Source organism: Aedes aegypti, chromosome 2 (genome assembly GCF_002204515.2).
Source record: "Aedes aegypti strain LVP_AGWG chromosome 2, AaegL5.0 Primary Assembly, whole genome shotgun sequence".
Classification (NCBI taxonomy): domain Eukaryota; kingdom Metazoa; phylum Arthropoda; class Insecta; order Diptera; family Culicidae; genus Aedes; species Aedes aegypti.
This window is the reverse complement of record NC_035108.1, coordinates 327,968,775-327,987,634: the sequence shown is the minus strand read 5'-3', so window position 1 is coordinate 327,987,634 and position 18,860 is coordinate 327,968,775. Positions and strand designations below refer to the sequence as shown.

Below are 18,860 nucleotides of genomic sequence, written 5' to 3'. Positions count from 1 at the left end.
CCGCTAAAATCAGCCTATGCACTGTGCATGAGCAATTCATTTAGAATTGCTCAAGTGGTGAACAGTGCATCGACATGACCCTTGGACTCAGACCCTCATCTCCCCGGAACCACCTTACGGTATTTCTTCGGGAAGGGACCAGTGCATATAGCACAACACGTGTAGCAGAAGTAGCCTAGGCAAACTGCTTCTCCTAGCCGACTTAAACAATGTTACAAGGGACCAGCCTCGGCAGGGCTAATCCTCTGCAGCCAACTCTTGGTCGGCGCGCCATAGACGCTGCAATTCTAACATAATGTGAGTGACAGCCGTAGTTACTGCATTCCAGCACTCGGCATCCGCACACATTCTCTCTATAATATTGTCGGGGGACGTGTCCCCTCCGCATGTAGTGAGCATGCGACCTCTCACAACAATGAAACGGGGGCAATCGAACACGACATGCTCCGCTGTTTCCTCTACACCAGCACAATTGGGGCACGCAGGAGATTCTGAGTGCCCGAACCTATGCAGGTACTGTCTATAGCAACCATGTCCTGACAGAAACAGCGTCAGGTGGAAGTTCACTTCCCAATGGTTTCTACTATACCAATCTGACACATTTGGTATTAGTCGATGGGTCCATCTACCCTTAGTGGAATTATCCCATTCCTGCTGCCAGCTTCTGAGCGTTTCCTCTTTACACGTGTCGCGGACTCCTCTGGTACCCCTTTGGTTGAAGCATTGAACATCTTCCTTGATGATGAGCCCGATGGGCGTCATCCCGGCTATGATGCACACGGCCTCTTTAGATACCGTCCGGTATGCACTTGCTACTCTTAAGCACATTATCCTGTACGTGCTTTCCAACCGCTTTAGGTTTCTGTTCGTTCTAAGCGCTTTTGACCAGATTGGTCCTCCATACCTTAGTATGGATAGCGCCACGCTTGCCAGCAGCTTGCGTTTGCTGGCAATTACAGCAGAGCTGTTAGACATCATCCTCGAAAGCGTTGCTATAGCCGTAGATGCCCTTTTACAGGCATATTCAACGTGGCTAGCGAAGCTCAGCTTGTCATCGATCATTACCCCAAGATGCCTAAGGGATCGCTTGGACTCTATGGTGCAATCACCTACCGAGATAAGCGCCCGTTGCTCGGACTTGCGGTTGTTGACCACCACCACCTCAGTCTTGTGACGGGCCAGTCCTAGTTTCCTAGACTTCATCCATTCCTCAACCAGGGAAATAGAGTGCGCTGCTGTCAACTCTACTTCCTCCATCGATTCACCATAGACCACTAGGGTGATATCGTCGGCGAAGCCAACAATCTTAACACCCGTCGGAAGGGGCAGCCTCAGTACGTCATCGTACATCGCATTCCATAACAGCGGGCCCAGGATTGAACCTTGAGGTACTCCCGCGGTAATTCGAACGCTTTTCTGCCCCTCCTCTGTGTCATACAGTAGAATCCTACCATCAAAATAGCTTTCTAGAAGCTTACACAACTGCACCGGTACCTTGAGGCGGTGAAGCGCGTGTGCTATTGCTTCCCAGCTTGCGCTGTTGAACGCATTCTTCACATCCAGAGTGACAACCGCGCAGTAACGGATGCCGCTCCTTTTATGCTCGATTGCCACCTCAGCTGTCTGAACGACCGACTGGATGGCGTCCAGAGTAGATTTACCTTTTCTGAATCCAAACTGGTTGTTGGACAGGCCGTCCGCACTCTCCGTATACGGTACTAGTCTGTTGAGAATCAACCTCTCCAATAACTTGCCCGTCGTATCTAGTAGACAGATAGGTCTATACGCCGACGGGTCACCTGGTGGTTTCCCCGCCTTTGGTAGTAGCACCAATTTCTGTCGCTTCCATACATCCGGGAAGATTCCTTGATCAATGCAGCGTTGCATCGTGGTTCTGAACATGTCCGGATCCGTGTTCACTGCCGCTTTTAAGGCAACATTCGGGATACCATCGGGTCCCGGTGCCTTGTTTGACGCGAATGATTTCACGACTTCTGCCAGCTCTTCGTTCGTCACTCTCGCCACTTCTTCTCCTTCATCTGCTGCATACGGCGCTGGGGGCCATGGGCTTATGGGATGGTGCGGGAAGAGTACATCGATTATCGATCGCAGCAACTCGGGCGATTTCTCTTGGGGCGCTATGGCTCCTTTGGTCTTAGCCATTACCACTCTGTAGGCGTCACCCCATGGACTAGAATTGGCACTCTCGCATAGACTTTCAAAGCATGCCCGTTTTCGACTCTTGATTTCCTTTTTGAGAGCCAACTTTGCCTCTCTGAATGCTGCACCGCGTTCCTCTCTTTGTGCTTCTGTGCGTGCGCGTTGCATTCTTCGTCTAGCCCGAAGGCAGATTGCTCGAAGATTTGCAATTGATTCGCACCACCAATACACTGGCGGCCTGTTCTCTCTAGGAGAGGCTTTTCTCGGCATGGAAGCATCACACGCTCGTGATATCATAGCAACTAGCTCTTCACCGTTTAGGTCCAGAGTGTTTCGTTCGCGCCTCAGGGCTTCAGTGAATACTTCGCCGTCGAAGCGCGCTGTTTTCCATCCTCGGGCTTGGGTCGAGTTACATCGCGCTGCCTTCTGCCCGCCTGGTATTATACTATAGCGAATCGATCGATGATCGCTATGAGTATAACCATCATCAACGCGCCAGTTCATGGTACCTAAAAGTTTAGGACTACAAAACGTCACGTCGATGATCGATTCTGCACCATTTCTGCGGAAGGTACTCACTGTACCCACATTTGCCAGCTCTACATTTAATGCGGCCAGGGATTCCAACAATAGCTGGCCTCTTTGATTGGTGCAGCGGCTACCCCACTCCACTGCCCATGCATTAAAGTCGCCAGCTATCACTACTGGCTGCCGATTAGCTAGTTCGGCCATCATCCTGTCAACCATGTGGGAAAATTCCTCAATCGACCACCTTGGGGGCGCGTAACAACTGCAATAGAACACGCCGTTGATTTTTGCTATCGCAAAACCGTCATTTGAGCTAGAGACTACTTCTTGGATTGGGTATCGTCCTGTCGTCCCTATAGCTGCTAGCTGTTGAGACCTATCCGCCACCCAGTTCCCGTTGTTGGCTGGTATGCGGTATGGGTCCGATAATAACACCACGTCAGTCTTGGTTTCCGAGACTGTCTGCCAAAGCAGCTGCTGGGCTGCATCACAGTGGCTCTAAAATCAATAATGTGCTTATTCTGCGCGGCGTGTGAGGTGACACGAGTCGAATGAGGTGGCAGTTGTCGACTCGCTCCCATTTGATTAACATTAGTCGTCTCACGTCACTCGCGGTGAGAGCGACTCGTCTCGACTCACACGCCGCGCAGAATAAGCACGTAAATCTTGACGAAAACCTCATGTCCGCCTAAATTAGCTTCCTGGACCAGTGTGCATTGATAGCTTTCTTTACCTCATCTAGCGTTGGAGGTTCCACAGCCTGTCCATCATCATCGATTTGGATTCTGGTACCAGATCCACTTCCGTAATCTCCGTTTAACAATGACTCGAAGTACTCTTTCCACCTAGCGGCCACCATTGCTCTATCCGTCAGCAAGTTTCCTTCACGGTCGTTGTACATGGCGAGAGACGGCCCTGTTTTTCTCCGCACTCTTCATGCTCCTTTTTCTTTCTGCGATGGATCCGTTTTTCGGCTGTCCTTGCTTCCTTGTACCGCTCTCTGCTGTGACGGGTACCAACCAGACACCAGCATCCGGCTTCTAGCCAAGTTCTTCTCGTTCGTTATTCTCTGGCACTCCTCGTAGAACCAACCATTCCTTGGTCTTCGTTGAGCAGTACCTACCACTTCTCGCGCTACTGTGCTCACCGCTCCGTGGACTGATTCCCACAGATGGTTGAGGTTGACGCTTTCGTCGATTTCGCTAATCCGCTCGTCGAGCTTTTGATGGTAGTCCGCTGCTACACCATCCGCTGACAGGCGTTGAATATTGAAACGCAACGATTGTCGATTCCTAGAACTCGAAACGGTTGATAATCGCGCTCGTATTTTGCTTCCAACGAGATAGTGGTCTGAGTCGATATTAGGACCCCGGAAAGTTCTAACATCGATGACCGATGACAAAAATGCGCCGAATTAGGCAGTTTTAATAAGTGAACTTTTTCAATAAAATCACAATAGGGCGATATTCAAAACTGAAAAGGCAATAGATGGCTCTTTTTCAGTGGTAGTAAAAACGAAATCCTGAAGCAAAGGAAACACCACGGAAGATGAACTAAACACAAAAAGTTATGTATTCACTTTACACTTGATTTCTAATCACTACTTTTTTGATCCAGTTTCTTATTTACAAGTAATTTACATTTTTCATTATTTTCCATACGTTTTGACAGTTCTCCGACTGCCGTTCTTCCATGCGCTTGTGTTGAAAGCTTGAGAAATTTGAGAATCCAGCGTAGCGCGATCAGTGAGTGGAATACAAACAACAGAGTCGTCGCTCCGCGACCAGTGAAAGATACTGAATGTTCGAAAGGTTGTTGCCTGTACTTTTTGCCGCTGGCGCCAACTGTTAGCGTTTAAGAACGAAATAAACAGTCGTTACCCTATTGTAAATTATGAATGCAGTCTAGTTTATATTTTTCCCATAATCTACAACAGATTTGCTAGCGATCCACTCATAAAGCTTTTTTGTTGATGCATTAGTCATTTTAAATTAATCATTTGAATCGTGTTATTCCATAACTGCGCTGAATTACGGCACTTTACGGTGTGCGTAGAAATTCAACTATGTGACATTTGGGTTCATTCTACGAGTGCATTCGCCGTGCAAAACAAAAGGAGAGGCATTACACTCGAGTCGAGAATTCTCACGTCACCCCACTCGTTGAATAGACCCATTAATAGAAAGTATTCATCGTCCTTCGCCATGCTACATCATTGAATGTTACGAAAATCGTTTTATTTACGTGTATACTAATGCAAAGAGAAAAACCATCACTGCAAATACGCCTGTATGATACACAACGCGAGATTTGCACGGCGAGTCACTTCACTCGAGTCGACAATTGTCACCTTACGCCACTCGTATAATTAACCCAACCTTCTTCCGCAAGGACTTCGGACCTATCTGCATGCGTATGCCAAAGGCACAGGAAAAGAAAATGCTAAGAAACAAATATGCTTACACGTATAAATTCAATTTTTAAAGGTATTTTGTTGTTTTATTTAACTCGCTCTCTCGCAACCTTATCCACCTAACCGGTCTCAACTTAGATCATACGCTGGATAAGCTCATTGATCTTATCCTCACGGTTACCGAAGTCACCGCCCTCGACGTAATGGTTGTTCTTCTTGCGCCATCCACCGGTTGGGGTGTTGAGCTTGAACGGCCACAGGAAGTTGTTGGCCTTACGGAACAGGGGTCCGGCGGTGTAGATCTGGTACACCAGATCCTCGACGCACTGCATCTTGTATCCGGCGCGCAGCTTGCGCTCAATCACGAAGTTATCGGTGATCGGAATGCGGCTGTGTCGGTGCTTCACGAATCCACGCTTGTAGATCAGATGGCGGACCGATTTCAGCGTCGGGTATCCGTAGGTGATGTACGGCTCGGCAATGCGCAGCATGTTCTTGGTGGCCTTGTTCAGCTTGATGAACGTGGCGTTGTTGATCTGGCGCAGACGGAACAACTGCAGCACCTTGCGGACCTTGGGGGCGACCTTGTTGATACTGCGAGGATGAAAAGAGAGACGAAGGAATAAATTTAGATTGTGAAGCAAGTTCAGAAATGAATTAGGTGCACAATTAAATTTAGCTTAACATAGTCTGACTGTACATGTCAATGGTTACTACTCCGTGATTGATCGGAACTGATGGGAATTGCACTTCGATCCCAATTAATAAGGGATGGCATTTTCCGCTTACTCTCGAAGTGCACATTTTAGCAGCACTCAGATTATTTATCAATAACGGCGTCGGTCAATTCCTTACAGTCAGTTGAGATGGGGAAGGAATATTAATGTGTAATGATCGTTGCTTCTAGAGACCGAGAATACATCTGCATCTCCACAATCACCACGGGAAGGGTGTTGATTAGTCAGGGCGATGCGATCCATAGATAAGAGAGGAAAATCACTACTTAATACTAGTTTTGCTTTTATTTACTTTTTTGTTTCGTGGCAAAACTATATTAATAGACATTGGTAAAGGATAAAAAAAAACGCGTCGACATTCATAATGTCAAAAGTTATTCTTAGCAATGACGAAACAGTAAAGTATATGTATATTTAAATTATATGAAATAGGAATAAGCGTTCATGTCGACAGTTGTAGTGACGAACTATTAACAGTTTGTTTGAAAATTACATAAAAGTAACGTTGCCACGACAAAAATGTGTTATTATAAGCATGAAACGAGCTCATGTGTAGGAATCCCTGTAAAGTCTTTTGGGGAAACTTCTAGAGCATTTTTTTTAATCCAGGGGGATATTGGAAGGAACCCCTGTGTAAATAGCTGAATAACTGGAGGAATTCTTGTAGAAATTTACAAAGGCCTTACACCCGATTCTGTCCTTGCACGGTTTTTTTACACGGCTATGCAAAAAACTTTTCCATAATTTTTTTTTCGCCAAAACCATTTTTTTGCATGAAACGTCGAGAAATGGTGTCACTTTTTTGCAAGGTTTTTGAAATTTTGAACTGAAAACTTTTTTTGCACGATACGCATCTCCCGTGCAAAAACAGAATCGGGTGTATTCCTGTAGGAATCAAACGCAGGCTTTGTTTTCTGGACGCCGGGAGTTGTTTTTCGCTTCGCGAGTTTTGCTGGGCAGTGTTTCGGAGAGCCCAAGCAAGGCGCTTTGTTTTCGGGACGCCGGGAGTTGTTTTTCGTTTCGCGCGTTTTGCTGGGCAGTGTTTCGGAGAGCCTAAGCAAGACGGTTTGTTTTTGGGACGCCAGAAGATTGTTTTTCGTTTCGCGAGTTTTGCTGGGCAGTGTTTCGTAGGGCCCAAGCAAGACGCTTTGTTTTCTGGACGCCGGGAGTTGTTTTTCGTTTCGCGAGTTTTGCTGGGCAGTGTTTCGTAGGGCCCAAGCAAGACGCTTTGTTTTCGGGACGCCGGGAGTTGTTTTTCGTTTCGCGAGTTTTGCTGGGCAGTGTTTCGGAGAGCCCAAGCAAGGCGCTTTGTTTTTGGGACGCCGGGAGTTGTTTTTCGTTTCGCGCGTTTTGCTGGGCAGTGTTTCGGAGAGCCTAAGCAAGACGGTTTGTTTTTGGGACGCCAGAAGATTGTTTTTCGTTTCGCGAGTTTTGCTGGGCAGTGTTTCGTAGGGCCCAAGCAAGACGCTTTGTTTTCTGGACGCCGGGAGTTGTTTTTCGTTTCGCGAGTTTTGCTGGGCAGTGTTTCGTAGGGCCCAAGCAAGACGCTTTGTTTTCTGGACGCCGGGAGTTGTTTTTCGTTTCGCGAGTTTTGCTGGGCAGTGTTTCGTAGGGCCCAAGCAAGACGCTTTGTTTTCGGGACGCCGGGAGTTGTTTTTCGTTTCGCGAGTTTTGCTGGGCAGTGTTTCGGAGATCCCAAGCAAGACGCTTTGTTTTCGGGACGCCAGGAGATTGTTTATCGTTTCGCGAGTTTTGCTGGGCAGTGTTTCGGAGAGCCCAAGCAGTGGTTTTTCGTTTCGCGCGTTTTGCTGGGCAGTATTTCGTAGGGCCCAAGCAAGACGCTTTGTTTTCTGGACGCCGGGAGTTGTTTTTCGTTTCGCGAGTTTTGCTGGGCAGTGTTTCGGAGAGCCCAAGCAAGACGCTTTGTTTTCTGGACGCCGGGAGTTGTTTTTCGTTTCGCGAGTTTTGCTGGGCAGTGTTTCGGAGAGCCCAAGCAAGGCGCTTTGTTTTCGGGACGCCGGGAGTTGTTTTTCGTTTCGCGCGTTTTGCTGGGCAGTGTTTCGGAGATCCCAAGCAAGACGGTTTGTTTTTGGGACGCCAGGAGATTGTTTTTCGTTTCGACGAGTGCTTCGTAAAGCCCAAGCAGGACAGTTCGGTTTTGCGTCGTCCGATAGATTTAGCTCACGGTTTCGCGCGTGTTTTCGTCGCTGGAATTTTTTTTTCTGTTTTGGAGCGTTTTGCTGGGTAGTGCTTCATGAAGCCCAAGCAGGACAGTTTTTACATACAGAAATGGAATAGTGAAACGTGAAAAATGAAAAAGAGATTTGTTTGATTTGTGTCCTCAGTACTGTTGGTTTTTGGCTGCCCTAAGTTCACCGAACCATCCGGAAGTGACAGGCAGCACATAAATTTAGAGAATCAATCCGGTGAGTTTGTTCCAGTATGATACTTTTTCTTTTGTGAGCCTTCCGGATCGTTTTTGTCCGCGTCGTGGAACTTCTGATCGTTTCTTGAACGGATAATGTTATTTTCGGAGTTTGATAATTATGTTCAGATTGCGCATTCTGTCCGGGCGGGTGTTACGCAACTAACAATCGGTTGTGGATGCTTTTTAACCGTTCGATGACCCTGGAGGGATCGATTCTGATTTTCGTATAATTTTGAGCAGAAAAACCTACTGTGTTATCCTAGGGTGTTTAGTTCGAACGCGCTTCCTTTCGTTTTTCGATTATCTAAATTGATCCATAGGCGTGATTTTTTTTTTTGTTACGCGTATTTTTTTTTTTTTACGCGTATTTTTTTCCGATGACCCTGGAGGGATCGGTTTTGCTTTTTACTGGTTATTGAGCAAAAATATTACTGCACAATCGACAAGTATTTCGCGAAATACTATTTATACTATAAATAAGCTGTTGTTTTCTCTTTTGATTGCCGGCATTCAAAAGATTAATTTGAAAACGCTTAAACAACAAATATTTATGGTCTATCGCCAGCTTTCTAGGCGAATCCTGACAATATACCTTCCCCAACCTCCAACTCCGTAGCACTTATGAGGGTGTCGCTGAGTCGGTGGCCTCTCATTAAGTAAGTGCTACATCAACATTTCCTTCCCCTATCCCAAGTTACGGTAAAGATGGGCGTGGCCGGGAATAGCGATATTCATGCTTTTAGCACAGAGAACAGACATGGGGGCTCGAACAAAATTTCATCTGAAACATGTGTAAAGGTTCGAATCAACCATCAGCGCCACCAACGCAGACAGCCCGACATACAAACTCGTTTCGACAACACGATGTCACTAGTGAACGTCAAAATGCATTAGCACACAAAGCAACGCTAGCGACAAGTGGCAATTTTTGATATCGACACTAGCGCCAAAGTGTAAAAAGCGGCAAATTTGTAGCGTTCTCAATCTGACGACAGCGCCTCGTAACAGGAGCATAACGACATACTTTGAAATGACCAGTACAAGCTTTACACACGCTGACGAGAAAAGATGAACGTCTGTTCTCTGTGCTTTTAGTATTCTTGTTTATGATATGAACAAGGTATACTCCCCTGCCTTGTTCTTGAAAGTAGTCAGGATGAGATTATTAAAAAGAAACATGAATGTTGCTAGTATCCAATCTACGAAGTATACCGTAACTACGCTAACGCTAACGCTAACGCTATTCCTGTAGGAATCAAACGCAGACATCGGTAAAAGAATTGGTGGTACAATATATGGAGGAAAGCCTGCACGCAGCGAAATTCATACGTTTTGCCTTATTATTATTATTGTAATACGAACGCTTTATGTATCGTTTTAACATCACTCCACATCAATACGTCGATAGGAGCGTAATGTACGCACGGACCTATCGAGAGCAAGGTTCGAGGTTCGATTCCAGATTGCTGCGAAAATTTAAATCTTTCCCAAATTTTGGTTTCATAAGGCAAAGCGATGAATTTAAACTGTGACGAATTGTCATTAGGGGTTTCTATGAATTTGTATAGTTTTTTTTTGCATGAGTATGGGGGGCCTTCCTTAGCCGAGTGGTTAGAGTCCGCGGCTACAAAGCAAAGCCATGCTGAAGGTGTCTGGGTTCGATTCCCAGTCGGTTCAGGATCTTTCCGTAATGGAAATTTCCTTAGCTTTCCTGGGCATAAAGTATCATCGTACCTGCCACACGAATGCGAAAATGGCAACTTAGGCAAAGAAAGCTTTCAGTTAATAACTGTGGAAGTGCTCTTAGAACATTATGCTGAGTAGCTGGCTCTGTCCCAGTGGGGACGTTAATGCCAAGAAGAAGAGTGGGACAAACAACACAAGTTGCCAGCGATGTACTACTGAAGTAAATTCTTAAAGAATTTCTCTAAGCATTACTTAAGATATCGTACGAATCACTGGGATGTTTTGGACGGATTTTTAAAGGTGTTCAGGAATCTGTGACTGAAATCATGTTGAACCTGTGAGCGAGTCACGTATGAATTTTTGGATCCTCTACACGGAGACGCATTTCCACTCAATTTTGGATTGTTTCAACGCAGCTCCGTAGTTGAGCCTAAGGCGGAATCCACAAATTACGTAATGTTCTAGGGGAAGGGGGGAAAAGGTTCAAGCGTTATGGCTCATACAAAAATTTGAAATTACGTAATAAATGGACGCTGCCTAATAGAGCCTAACTACTCAATTTTAGCTGAATTTCCAAGATCCCCACTAAGTAGTTTGCCTTTAATTCCATTCACGCAAAAAAAAAATGTGCTGTAGAAGCAACCATACGGAAACTAAGTAAACAAAAATAAACCAAATTGAAACCAGAAGATGAGAAAACTCATAAGAAATTTCCAAAGAATCCAGTCAGACGTTTCTCTATGGATATTTCTTAAGTTTTTTGGGAATCACTTCAAATGATACTCGTGACGTTACAAGTTATAACTACTCGTATTATTGTATGTATATTTTTCAAAATATCCATAATATTGGTTCTTTAACGGCCTGCTTAAGAGGCGGTTATTTATATGGGTCGTAAGAAAACTCAAACCCCCCTCCCCAGTGCCGGATTTGGGCTTCAGGGGGCCCGGGTCAGATCTCACAAAGGGGGCCCTTTTACAGTGAGAGGCAAAATAAAGTGCCCACCTTACCAGTTTTCGAATTTCTCTCATTGATTTGGTTCAAATTAAAGTTAACACACCTAAATCTTTTGTGATATTTTATTTTTGATGTTCTTTTAAAGTTGCACTTACGAAATTTTGATAAAAAAAAGAATTTTACTTAAAGAAAAAGAAAATCAATTTGTATTGAAAAAAAAGTAGTGACAAAAATAAGTGCCCACTTCCTTCTTGGCCCCAGAAAAGATGATTTAAGAAAATAAAAAGCAATTTAATAGTTAATGTGTCCTCCTTTGGCCTTAAGGACTTGCTGGAGGCTCTTCGGCATGCTTTTCACCAGGTTTTGTAGGTGTTGTGGATCTAGTTCTTCCCAGGCGCGCTCCAAGGCTTCAAAATAATTATTTTTGTTGGTAACACCAGTTTTTTCAACCCTGGCATCGAGAATCGCCCACAAATTCTCGATGGGGTTGAGGTCTGGGCTTTGTGGAGGCCATTCCAGCGGTTTAATCCGACAAGACCGGAAAAAAGACTTGGTCTTCTTTCCAGTATGCTTCGGATCGTTGTTCTAGAGAAATATGAATTTCTCTTCAAGGCCCGTCTGGATCAGCGAAACCTCCAGATTTTCCAGCAAGATGTTAATGTAGGAATCTGCCATCATTATTCCGTCGATTTTCACGAGGTTTTCTACTCCACTCCATGAAAAACACCCCCAGACCATCACATTTCCTCCTCCATGCTTCACCGTTCCTTGGATGTGGTGCTCTGCATCACACACGAGCCCGCCGCTCTCGGTTAGACAGCTCGAGCTTCAGGAGCGCCACATCCAAGGAACGGTGACGCATGGAAGTGTGATGTGATGAAATGTGATGGTCTGGGGGTGTTTTTCATGGAGTGGAGTAGGAAGCGTCGTGAAAATCGACGGAATAATGACGGCAGATTCCTACATTAACATCTTGCTGGAAAATCTGGAGGTTTCGCTGATCCAGACGGGCCTTGAAGAGAAATTCATATTTCTCTAGAACAACGACCCGAAGCATACTGGAAAGAAGACCAAGTCTTTCTTCCGGTCTTGTCGGATTAAACCGCTGGAATGGCCTCCACAAAGCCCAGACCTCAACCCCATCGAGAATTTGTGGGCGATTCTCGATGCTAGGGTTGAAAAAACTGGTGTTACCAACAAAAATAATTATTTTGAAGCCTTGGAGCGCGCCTGGGAAGAACTAGATCCACAACACCTACAAAACCTGGTGAAAAGCATGCCGAAGAGCCTCCAGCAAGTCCTTAAGGCCAAAGGAGGACACATTAACTATTAAATTGCTTTTTATTTTTCTTAAATCATCTTTTCTGGGGCCAAGAAGGAAGTGGGCACTTATTTTTGTCACTACTTTTTTTTCAATACAAATTGATTTTCTTTTTCTTTAAGTAAAATTCTTTTTTTAATCAAAATTTCGTAAGTGCAACTTTAAAAGAACATCAAAAATAAAATATCACAAAAGATTTAGGTGTGTTAACTTTAATTTGAACCAAATCAATGAGAGAAATTCGAAAACTGGTAAGGTGGGCACTTTATTTTGCCTCTCACTGTATACAAAATTCAGCACGTTTGACGATTCCACAAACCAACGTATTAAATTTGAGCGAGCTTTTCAATATTCGTGCTTATTCTGCGCGGCGTGTGAGTCGAGACGACTCGCTCTCACCGCGAGTGACGTGAGACGACTAATGTTAATCAAATGGGAACGAGTCGATAATTGTCACCTCATTCAACTCGTGTCAGCTCACACGCCGCGCAGAATAAGCACAAGTGTTTTAAGTTGATTTTTCCGTCCAATGGGAAAAATAAAACAATTTCAGTTTCGTTCGTTTTTGGCCTCTTGCAAAGAATTTGATTAATTTCCAATGAATAAAATTTCAAGTTATTTATGAGATGTAACTCAAATTCCTTTTGTACTTTTTTCTTACCTGTATTGTATATTCTATGGATTATTTTCAATGCTAAGCCTATACTGAATTTGAAGAATACTTCATCAACTATGGCATATGAAACAGAAACAAACAGTTTTTTCTGTAAAATGTTGAAGGATAAGCATTGACCAAACCATACAGTGAGATTCAGATATTAGGTAAAAATAATACTTAAATATTAGAAAGTTGTTAATAAATCTTCGAGCTGTTTAGTAGAATACCTATAAGTAGATGAGAAATACGCGTATCTGTCAAAGGATACAAACTCTAGTGGAATTAAATGGTACAGTACTAAATTCGGTTTTTTCATCTACTTATTAAAAAGTTGTTATTCAAATGTCTAAAGAAAAATAATGAAAGGTATTTCAAAATGTTTTTTGTTTTTAATTTTGATTCCTCGGGGGGCCTTCTTAATCGGGGGGCCCGGGGCATTTGCCCCCTTGGCACCCCCCCAAATCCGGGCCTGCCCCTCCCCCCAAAACCCTTACCTAATTAATGGAAGACCCCTAAAGAATTCCTCCATAAATTTCGTTTAAGATACCTTAAAAAATCAACTTTTTTTTTTTCAAGAAAAGAAACTAGGTATGGCGCAGAGCTACTTGGGCACTCCGTAATTCACCTTGGCAAGGGAGATTTTTCTTGGCCGAATTGTCTGAAACTTTGTCATAAAAAGCCCTTCAATGGGGCGCATATTGTGAGCAAATATGAGCTCAGTAGCTTTCAAAAAACCCAACTGCCGAAATGAATCAAAAGTGTCAAGAATATGATCCAGCTCCTATATCCTACATGGAAGTTTCACTTCTTTCGCAAGCATCGGATTGCTTTGCGGTCTTCGCCAATGCCATTCATGGTAAAAATACCTATCGAGGTTTATCAAAAGTACAAAACTCAGTTTTTCCACAATAAATCCAATACAAACTTCGAAGGGCTGTTGCTTCATATAGCTTCACCAATCGCGCTGAAATTTGTTATGCTTAGCATAGCATAGTATAGACTGACTGTACATGTCAATGGTTGCTACTCCGTGATTGATCGGAACTGGTAAGAATTGCACTGCGATCCAAATGAATAAGGGATGGGAGTTTCCGCTTACTCTCGGAGTGCAATTTTAGCAGATCTAATATTATTGATCAATAACGGCGCCGGCCAAGTCCTTACGGTCAGTTGGGGTGGGAAAGGAATGTTAGGGTGTAATGATTGTTGCTTCTAGAGACCGAGGATACCTCTGCATCTCCACAATCACCACGGGAAGGGTGTTTATTAGTGGAGGAGGAAAAGATCTGGGAGTCACCTTTGGTCGGTGATGCGATCCATGGATAAGGAGGAAAAATACGACTAAAGCTAGTTTTTATTTTTGTCTAGAGAAGTTTTTGGTAGAAGATTTAAAATAAACGTCAACATCTATAATGTCGAACCATTCAAAAGAAGTTTTTATTAATGGCGAAGAGAGAAAAATATATGCATATATTTTAAATTATATGAAACAGGAATAATGCCGACACTTGTAGTGACGAACCATACATAGTTTGTTTGAAAATTTTATAATAGTATTGCTGTGCATTTTTGTCTCAAGATGAAAAGTCTTTGGTAGAAGTTTAAAAAATACGTCAACATTCATAATGTCGAACAATTCAAACAATATTTTAAGTGATGTCAAAATATTAAATGTATATTGGAATTGTATAAAACAGGCATAATGCCGATAATTGTAGTGACGAATCACACAAAGTTAGATTGAATATTACATAAAAGTAACGCTTTCATGAAAAAAAATGTGTTATCATAAGCATGAAACGAGCTCACCAGTTGGTAATCCATCCTCGACTGAACACGAATATCTTTTCGCACTCACACAGCGCGAACAGCGAAACTTCTCGGCGCCCCGAAAACGAACCGTCTTGCATGGGCTTTCCGAAGCACTGCCCAGCAAAATGCGCGAAACGAAACACAAACAAACTCCCGGCGACCCGAAAACGAAGCGTCTTGCTTGGGCTTTCCAAAACACTCCCAATCGCGCTGAAATTTGTTATGGGATCAAATGGTGTAGAATTAGTCAAGAATGTAAATTCCTCGTAACATTACTATATTTTTTTCTGCTCGTATTACTGTTTCTGGTTTGTAATTGTAACCTCAAGGAATTTCAACAGAAATTAATTCAAGTATTTGCTAAAAATATCAGAAACAACTCCGAAAATTTCTCAAGGAGTTCATTTAGGGATTATTTCCCATGGAATTTCTATAATAATTGTCCTAAGGAATTTTTCCAAGAATTTTGGTTTTGGATATCTCAAAACCCCATTCTGGATTTTCCCAAAGATAACCACAAAAAAAATTGGTCCAAAGATTCTATCAGAAATCATCAGATTTACCTCAAAAACTCTTTAGGAAATTTCCAAGAAAATCCTAACTTCTACAGGATTTTATCCAGTGATCCTTCCGTTGATTTCCATAAGACATCCTCCAAGATTGTCGGTCAGATAATCTTCTCCAAAAATGCATCCAGTGATTCATAGAAATTTCCCATAAAATTGCTTTTTAGGATTTCTTAAAGATTTCAACAAGGAATTTGTTTGCGGATACCTTCAGGAATTATTCCAGAGATTCCTTCTAAGATCGCTGCAGAAATTCCTCCAAATGTTTCAACAAATCTAGGATAACACTTGAAAAAAAAAATGTGATATTTGAGTTAATTACTGGAGTGCTCAAGGATTTCTGAAAGTTCTGGAGAAATTGCTCAGAGCATCCTGGAAGAGTTGGTGGAGAAATCTTTAGAACAATTTCTGGAGAGATCCCTATAGGAAACCCTGGAAATGTTCTGGAGAAATCACAAGGATATTTCTTGAAGCTTTTCCTCGAGCAATCTTAGAAGAAATGATTAAAGAGCCAGCTGAACAGTCCCGTAATAGTTTCTGAAGGTTTCCCTGGAACACATTTAATTTGGCAGCAGGATTCCCTGCAAGCAGAATCAGAAAAAAAAAACTGATGACTAAAATAGAGACTTGAAAGACTTTCTTCCATTGGAAGTATAGACTTTTTAAAGTCTTGCATTAACTAGTGAACACGTCTCTAAATAAAGACCTGCTAACAGCCCTGCCTGGTAAACTTCTTCTTATTCGTCAATTCAGTACATCACTAGGCTGACAAAAGCCTAAGTCGACCAATTCTCGCATACTCTGAGATAACGTCCTAAAAGCCATTGGTAGCCACCTGTGTAGCTCGTTGTTTCTGGGCAGAAGAAGGAATAAGCATCCAAACCAACATCACGGGCAGGTAGATAATGATCCTTTCTTCCTCATAGCGTTGTTAAATAGCATGAAAATCCATTCAAATGCTCAGAAACAACGAGCTACACTCATGGTTACCAATGGCTTTTAGGGCGAGATCAGAAGTTATGCGAGAATTATCGTGGCCACTAAATGCAAGCATGCTCGCCGGGTATAATTCCTCGCCATTATACGGTCGCTGCCACAGCATTGTTGACACATTTCTGCACCTAACCTTTCGCCGATTGTTTCTTTCCGAAAACAATATCGTTTGTGGCACTGTTTTCAATTCCCCACAATGATCACCAGACACTTCACACAAGAACATCCCACACATCCTTGCACAATATTCCTTCTTCCGCTAACAAAAAGAAAACGAATTCCAACTCACCCTCGAATACGCATCACGAAGGCAACCTTCGGCTCGGCCGGGATGTAGATGTTTCCGGCCTTCTTGGCAGCGCGGGCCTTCTCGACCACATCGCGGTCCATCCGGATGTACTTCTTGGCATACTTGGCCGCACGGAGCAGGTTCTGCTTTTGGCGGACCAGCTTGACAGCCAACAGATGACGACGCCTGTGGAGGCTGCCGGGACGGGCAATCGTCTTCACTTTGGTTGCCTTCAGTTTCGATTCCGGCACCGCTGGCAGTTTCTTCTCCTGAACTTTCTTGTCGGCCGGGGCGGCCTTCGTGGCCGGGGCAGTCTTAGCCGCAGCTGGCATCTAAAAAGCAAGCGAAAACACCGGTTTATCACAATTTTCCGACACAATTCACCACTATTTCGCAGAGAAAAACAAAGCACCTTTCTAGTGTTCAGCACGTTTCACGTCGAAAAGACCGAAAAAGAAGGAAGTTGTCATCAGTTGGCAGTATTGAAATTTGACAGCGCTCGGGTCGGAGGACGCAAATGGGAACTGTCAAAACGGGCAATGTCTACACAAATGGAGAGTTGGTGGCGTTTTGATGGCGGTTGCACTGTGGGATTGAAACGAAAATTTTATCATAATTGTATGCTTGAATAGACCACTCCACTGTTTTGATTTTGTATGGGATTTTGACTTGTGCTGGCCTTGTTGTTTACAAATTTCATGTAAGAGCGAAAAGAAGAGGTACATTTATGTGCAGAGCCTCATTGCGGCGCTTTATGCGTGGTTGGTATTGTGCATTCAGATTAACTTTAGACCGATGTTCATATTGTGCATTCAGATTGACTTTAGACCGAAGTTCATAAGAGAAATGAAATATTATGTATCCGGTAGAAATCAAGACCAACATTTATTTATAATTATTGTTTTCTCGGGCCCCGTGCGTCGCAGCTAATATGTGAATAGTGCGCTGTGTTCATAAAAATCGTAAGAATGCAGCGCCACACTAAAAAACTGATTTCAAAATCGCGCGAGTTGAGGCGCGTCGCGAGTCTCACTGGCGCGATCCGGTTTGGTGGCGGTGCGACAATATCATCAACAAAAGTTCGCCGAAGTTCGGCGTCGGCATTCTACCGAAGTGCTACGCCGACAAAGGCATTCCTTATGCGTCGGCGAAGCACTAAATTGTCACTCGAATTGTCAATATGCACCTGAAACGAAAAGCGCTCAAGTAAAATTTATCTGTTTTACCAAAGTAATTTTAACAGCTGATCTATAGTATAAGCGAAGAGTCACTTTTACTTGCGGAATAATTGAGCGCAACATTTTTTCCGTGCGGAAAAGTGACAGCTTCATTTGATTTGTACGGTAGGCGTTACCGGCGTTATGAAATCAGCTCTACTTTTCAATAGCGCACAGCGTGTGCACGCTTAAAAATTTTCACCAACAAATTATCATTATTATTACGACTAAGACATGCATATTGGCTGTGTAAATTTCAGAACAATAAAAAATATTTTTGCGATTTTATATAACTCGACCGATAAAGTGGGACAACATTAATAATATGCTTTGTTTGCCATTCTTAAAAAAAAAACTAGTGTTCAACTTTATCACGATTACTTGGATAACAGTAGATTGGCCAATAAATGGATAGTATTTCTACATCTTGGCAAAATTTTATACGAGAAAATCGTCGTTTTCAACTGGTTACATAACTTAACCGCCTATTTCCCATATTGTTATTTTCCCAAATACTAGTGATCCTTTATATGAGAGATTAGCGGAAGAAAAATTGAATGATTTGGCAACAGACCAGCAGTGCTGAGTTTGCTCGGCGTCGAGAATAATATTATAACACGGACATGACTTTCTCATTGCTAAAAAGTGTATTTTGTTTCGTTATAGATCTTTGAGCTACATTTCCAAACTAATAAACAGCAAAAAAAAAATACTGACTAAATATCGCATTGACAAACATTCAAAATAGGTAAATATTTCATATTTTTGCTCTATGCAAAACAACTTTCACCGAAATCATTTCAAGCGGATTACATTACTCCCCAAGAAAAGTTCAAAACAAACATAACGCATGTTCGTTTGGCTCACGCTTTGACAGCTCTCGCTGCTCGATTGGCTCACGCTTTGACAGAAATGTCAGCTTCCGCGTATCTCTCTATAGAGGATCACTACCAAAATACCATTTCTCGAACTGTAAAAATCGTTCATGGGACTCATTCACAAATTTCATAACGCTAAAGGGGGTGGGTGGGTGTCCTCATGATGTTACGGCTCATACAAAATTTGTAGAATATTCATACAAAAAGCGTAACGAGG

General features: G+C 43.2%; 1 protein-coding gene across 1 annotated transcript; it reads right to left on the bottom strand.

The window, feature by feature from the left end:
* Window positions 1-5,160: 5,160 nt before the first annotated feature.
* Window positions 5,161-17,110, bottom strand: LOC5580259 (60S ribosomal protein L7). The gene is made up of 3 exons (XM_001656090.3): window positions 16,961-17,110; window positions 16,549-16,880; window positions 5,161-5,695 (listed from the first exon to the last, which is right to left on the bottom strand). Exons 2-3 carry the CDS (start codon window positions 16,878-16,880, stop codon window positions 5,236-5,238), a joined length of 792 nt encoding a protein of 263 aa, XP_001656140.1. The 5' UTR covers window positions 16,961-17,110; the 3' UTR covers window positions 5,161-5,235.
* Between the last annotated feature and the right edge of the window lie 1,750 nt (window positions 17,111-18,860).

What these genes read in the sequence shown, in the direction of transcription:
- LOC5580259 (XM_001656090.3), bottom strand. Translation starts at nt 16,880, where the DNA reads ATGCCAGCTGCGGCTAAGACTGCCCCGGCCACGAAGGCCGCCCCGGCC. An exon ending in TTCGTGATGCGTATTCGAGG is followed by an intron (nt 5,696 to 16,548) that starts GTGAGTTGGAAT and finishes TCATCCTCGCAG; the next exon opens with TATCAACAAGGTCGCCCCCA.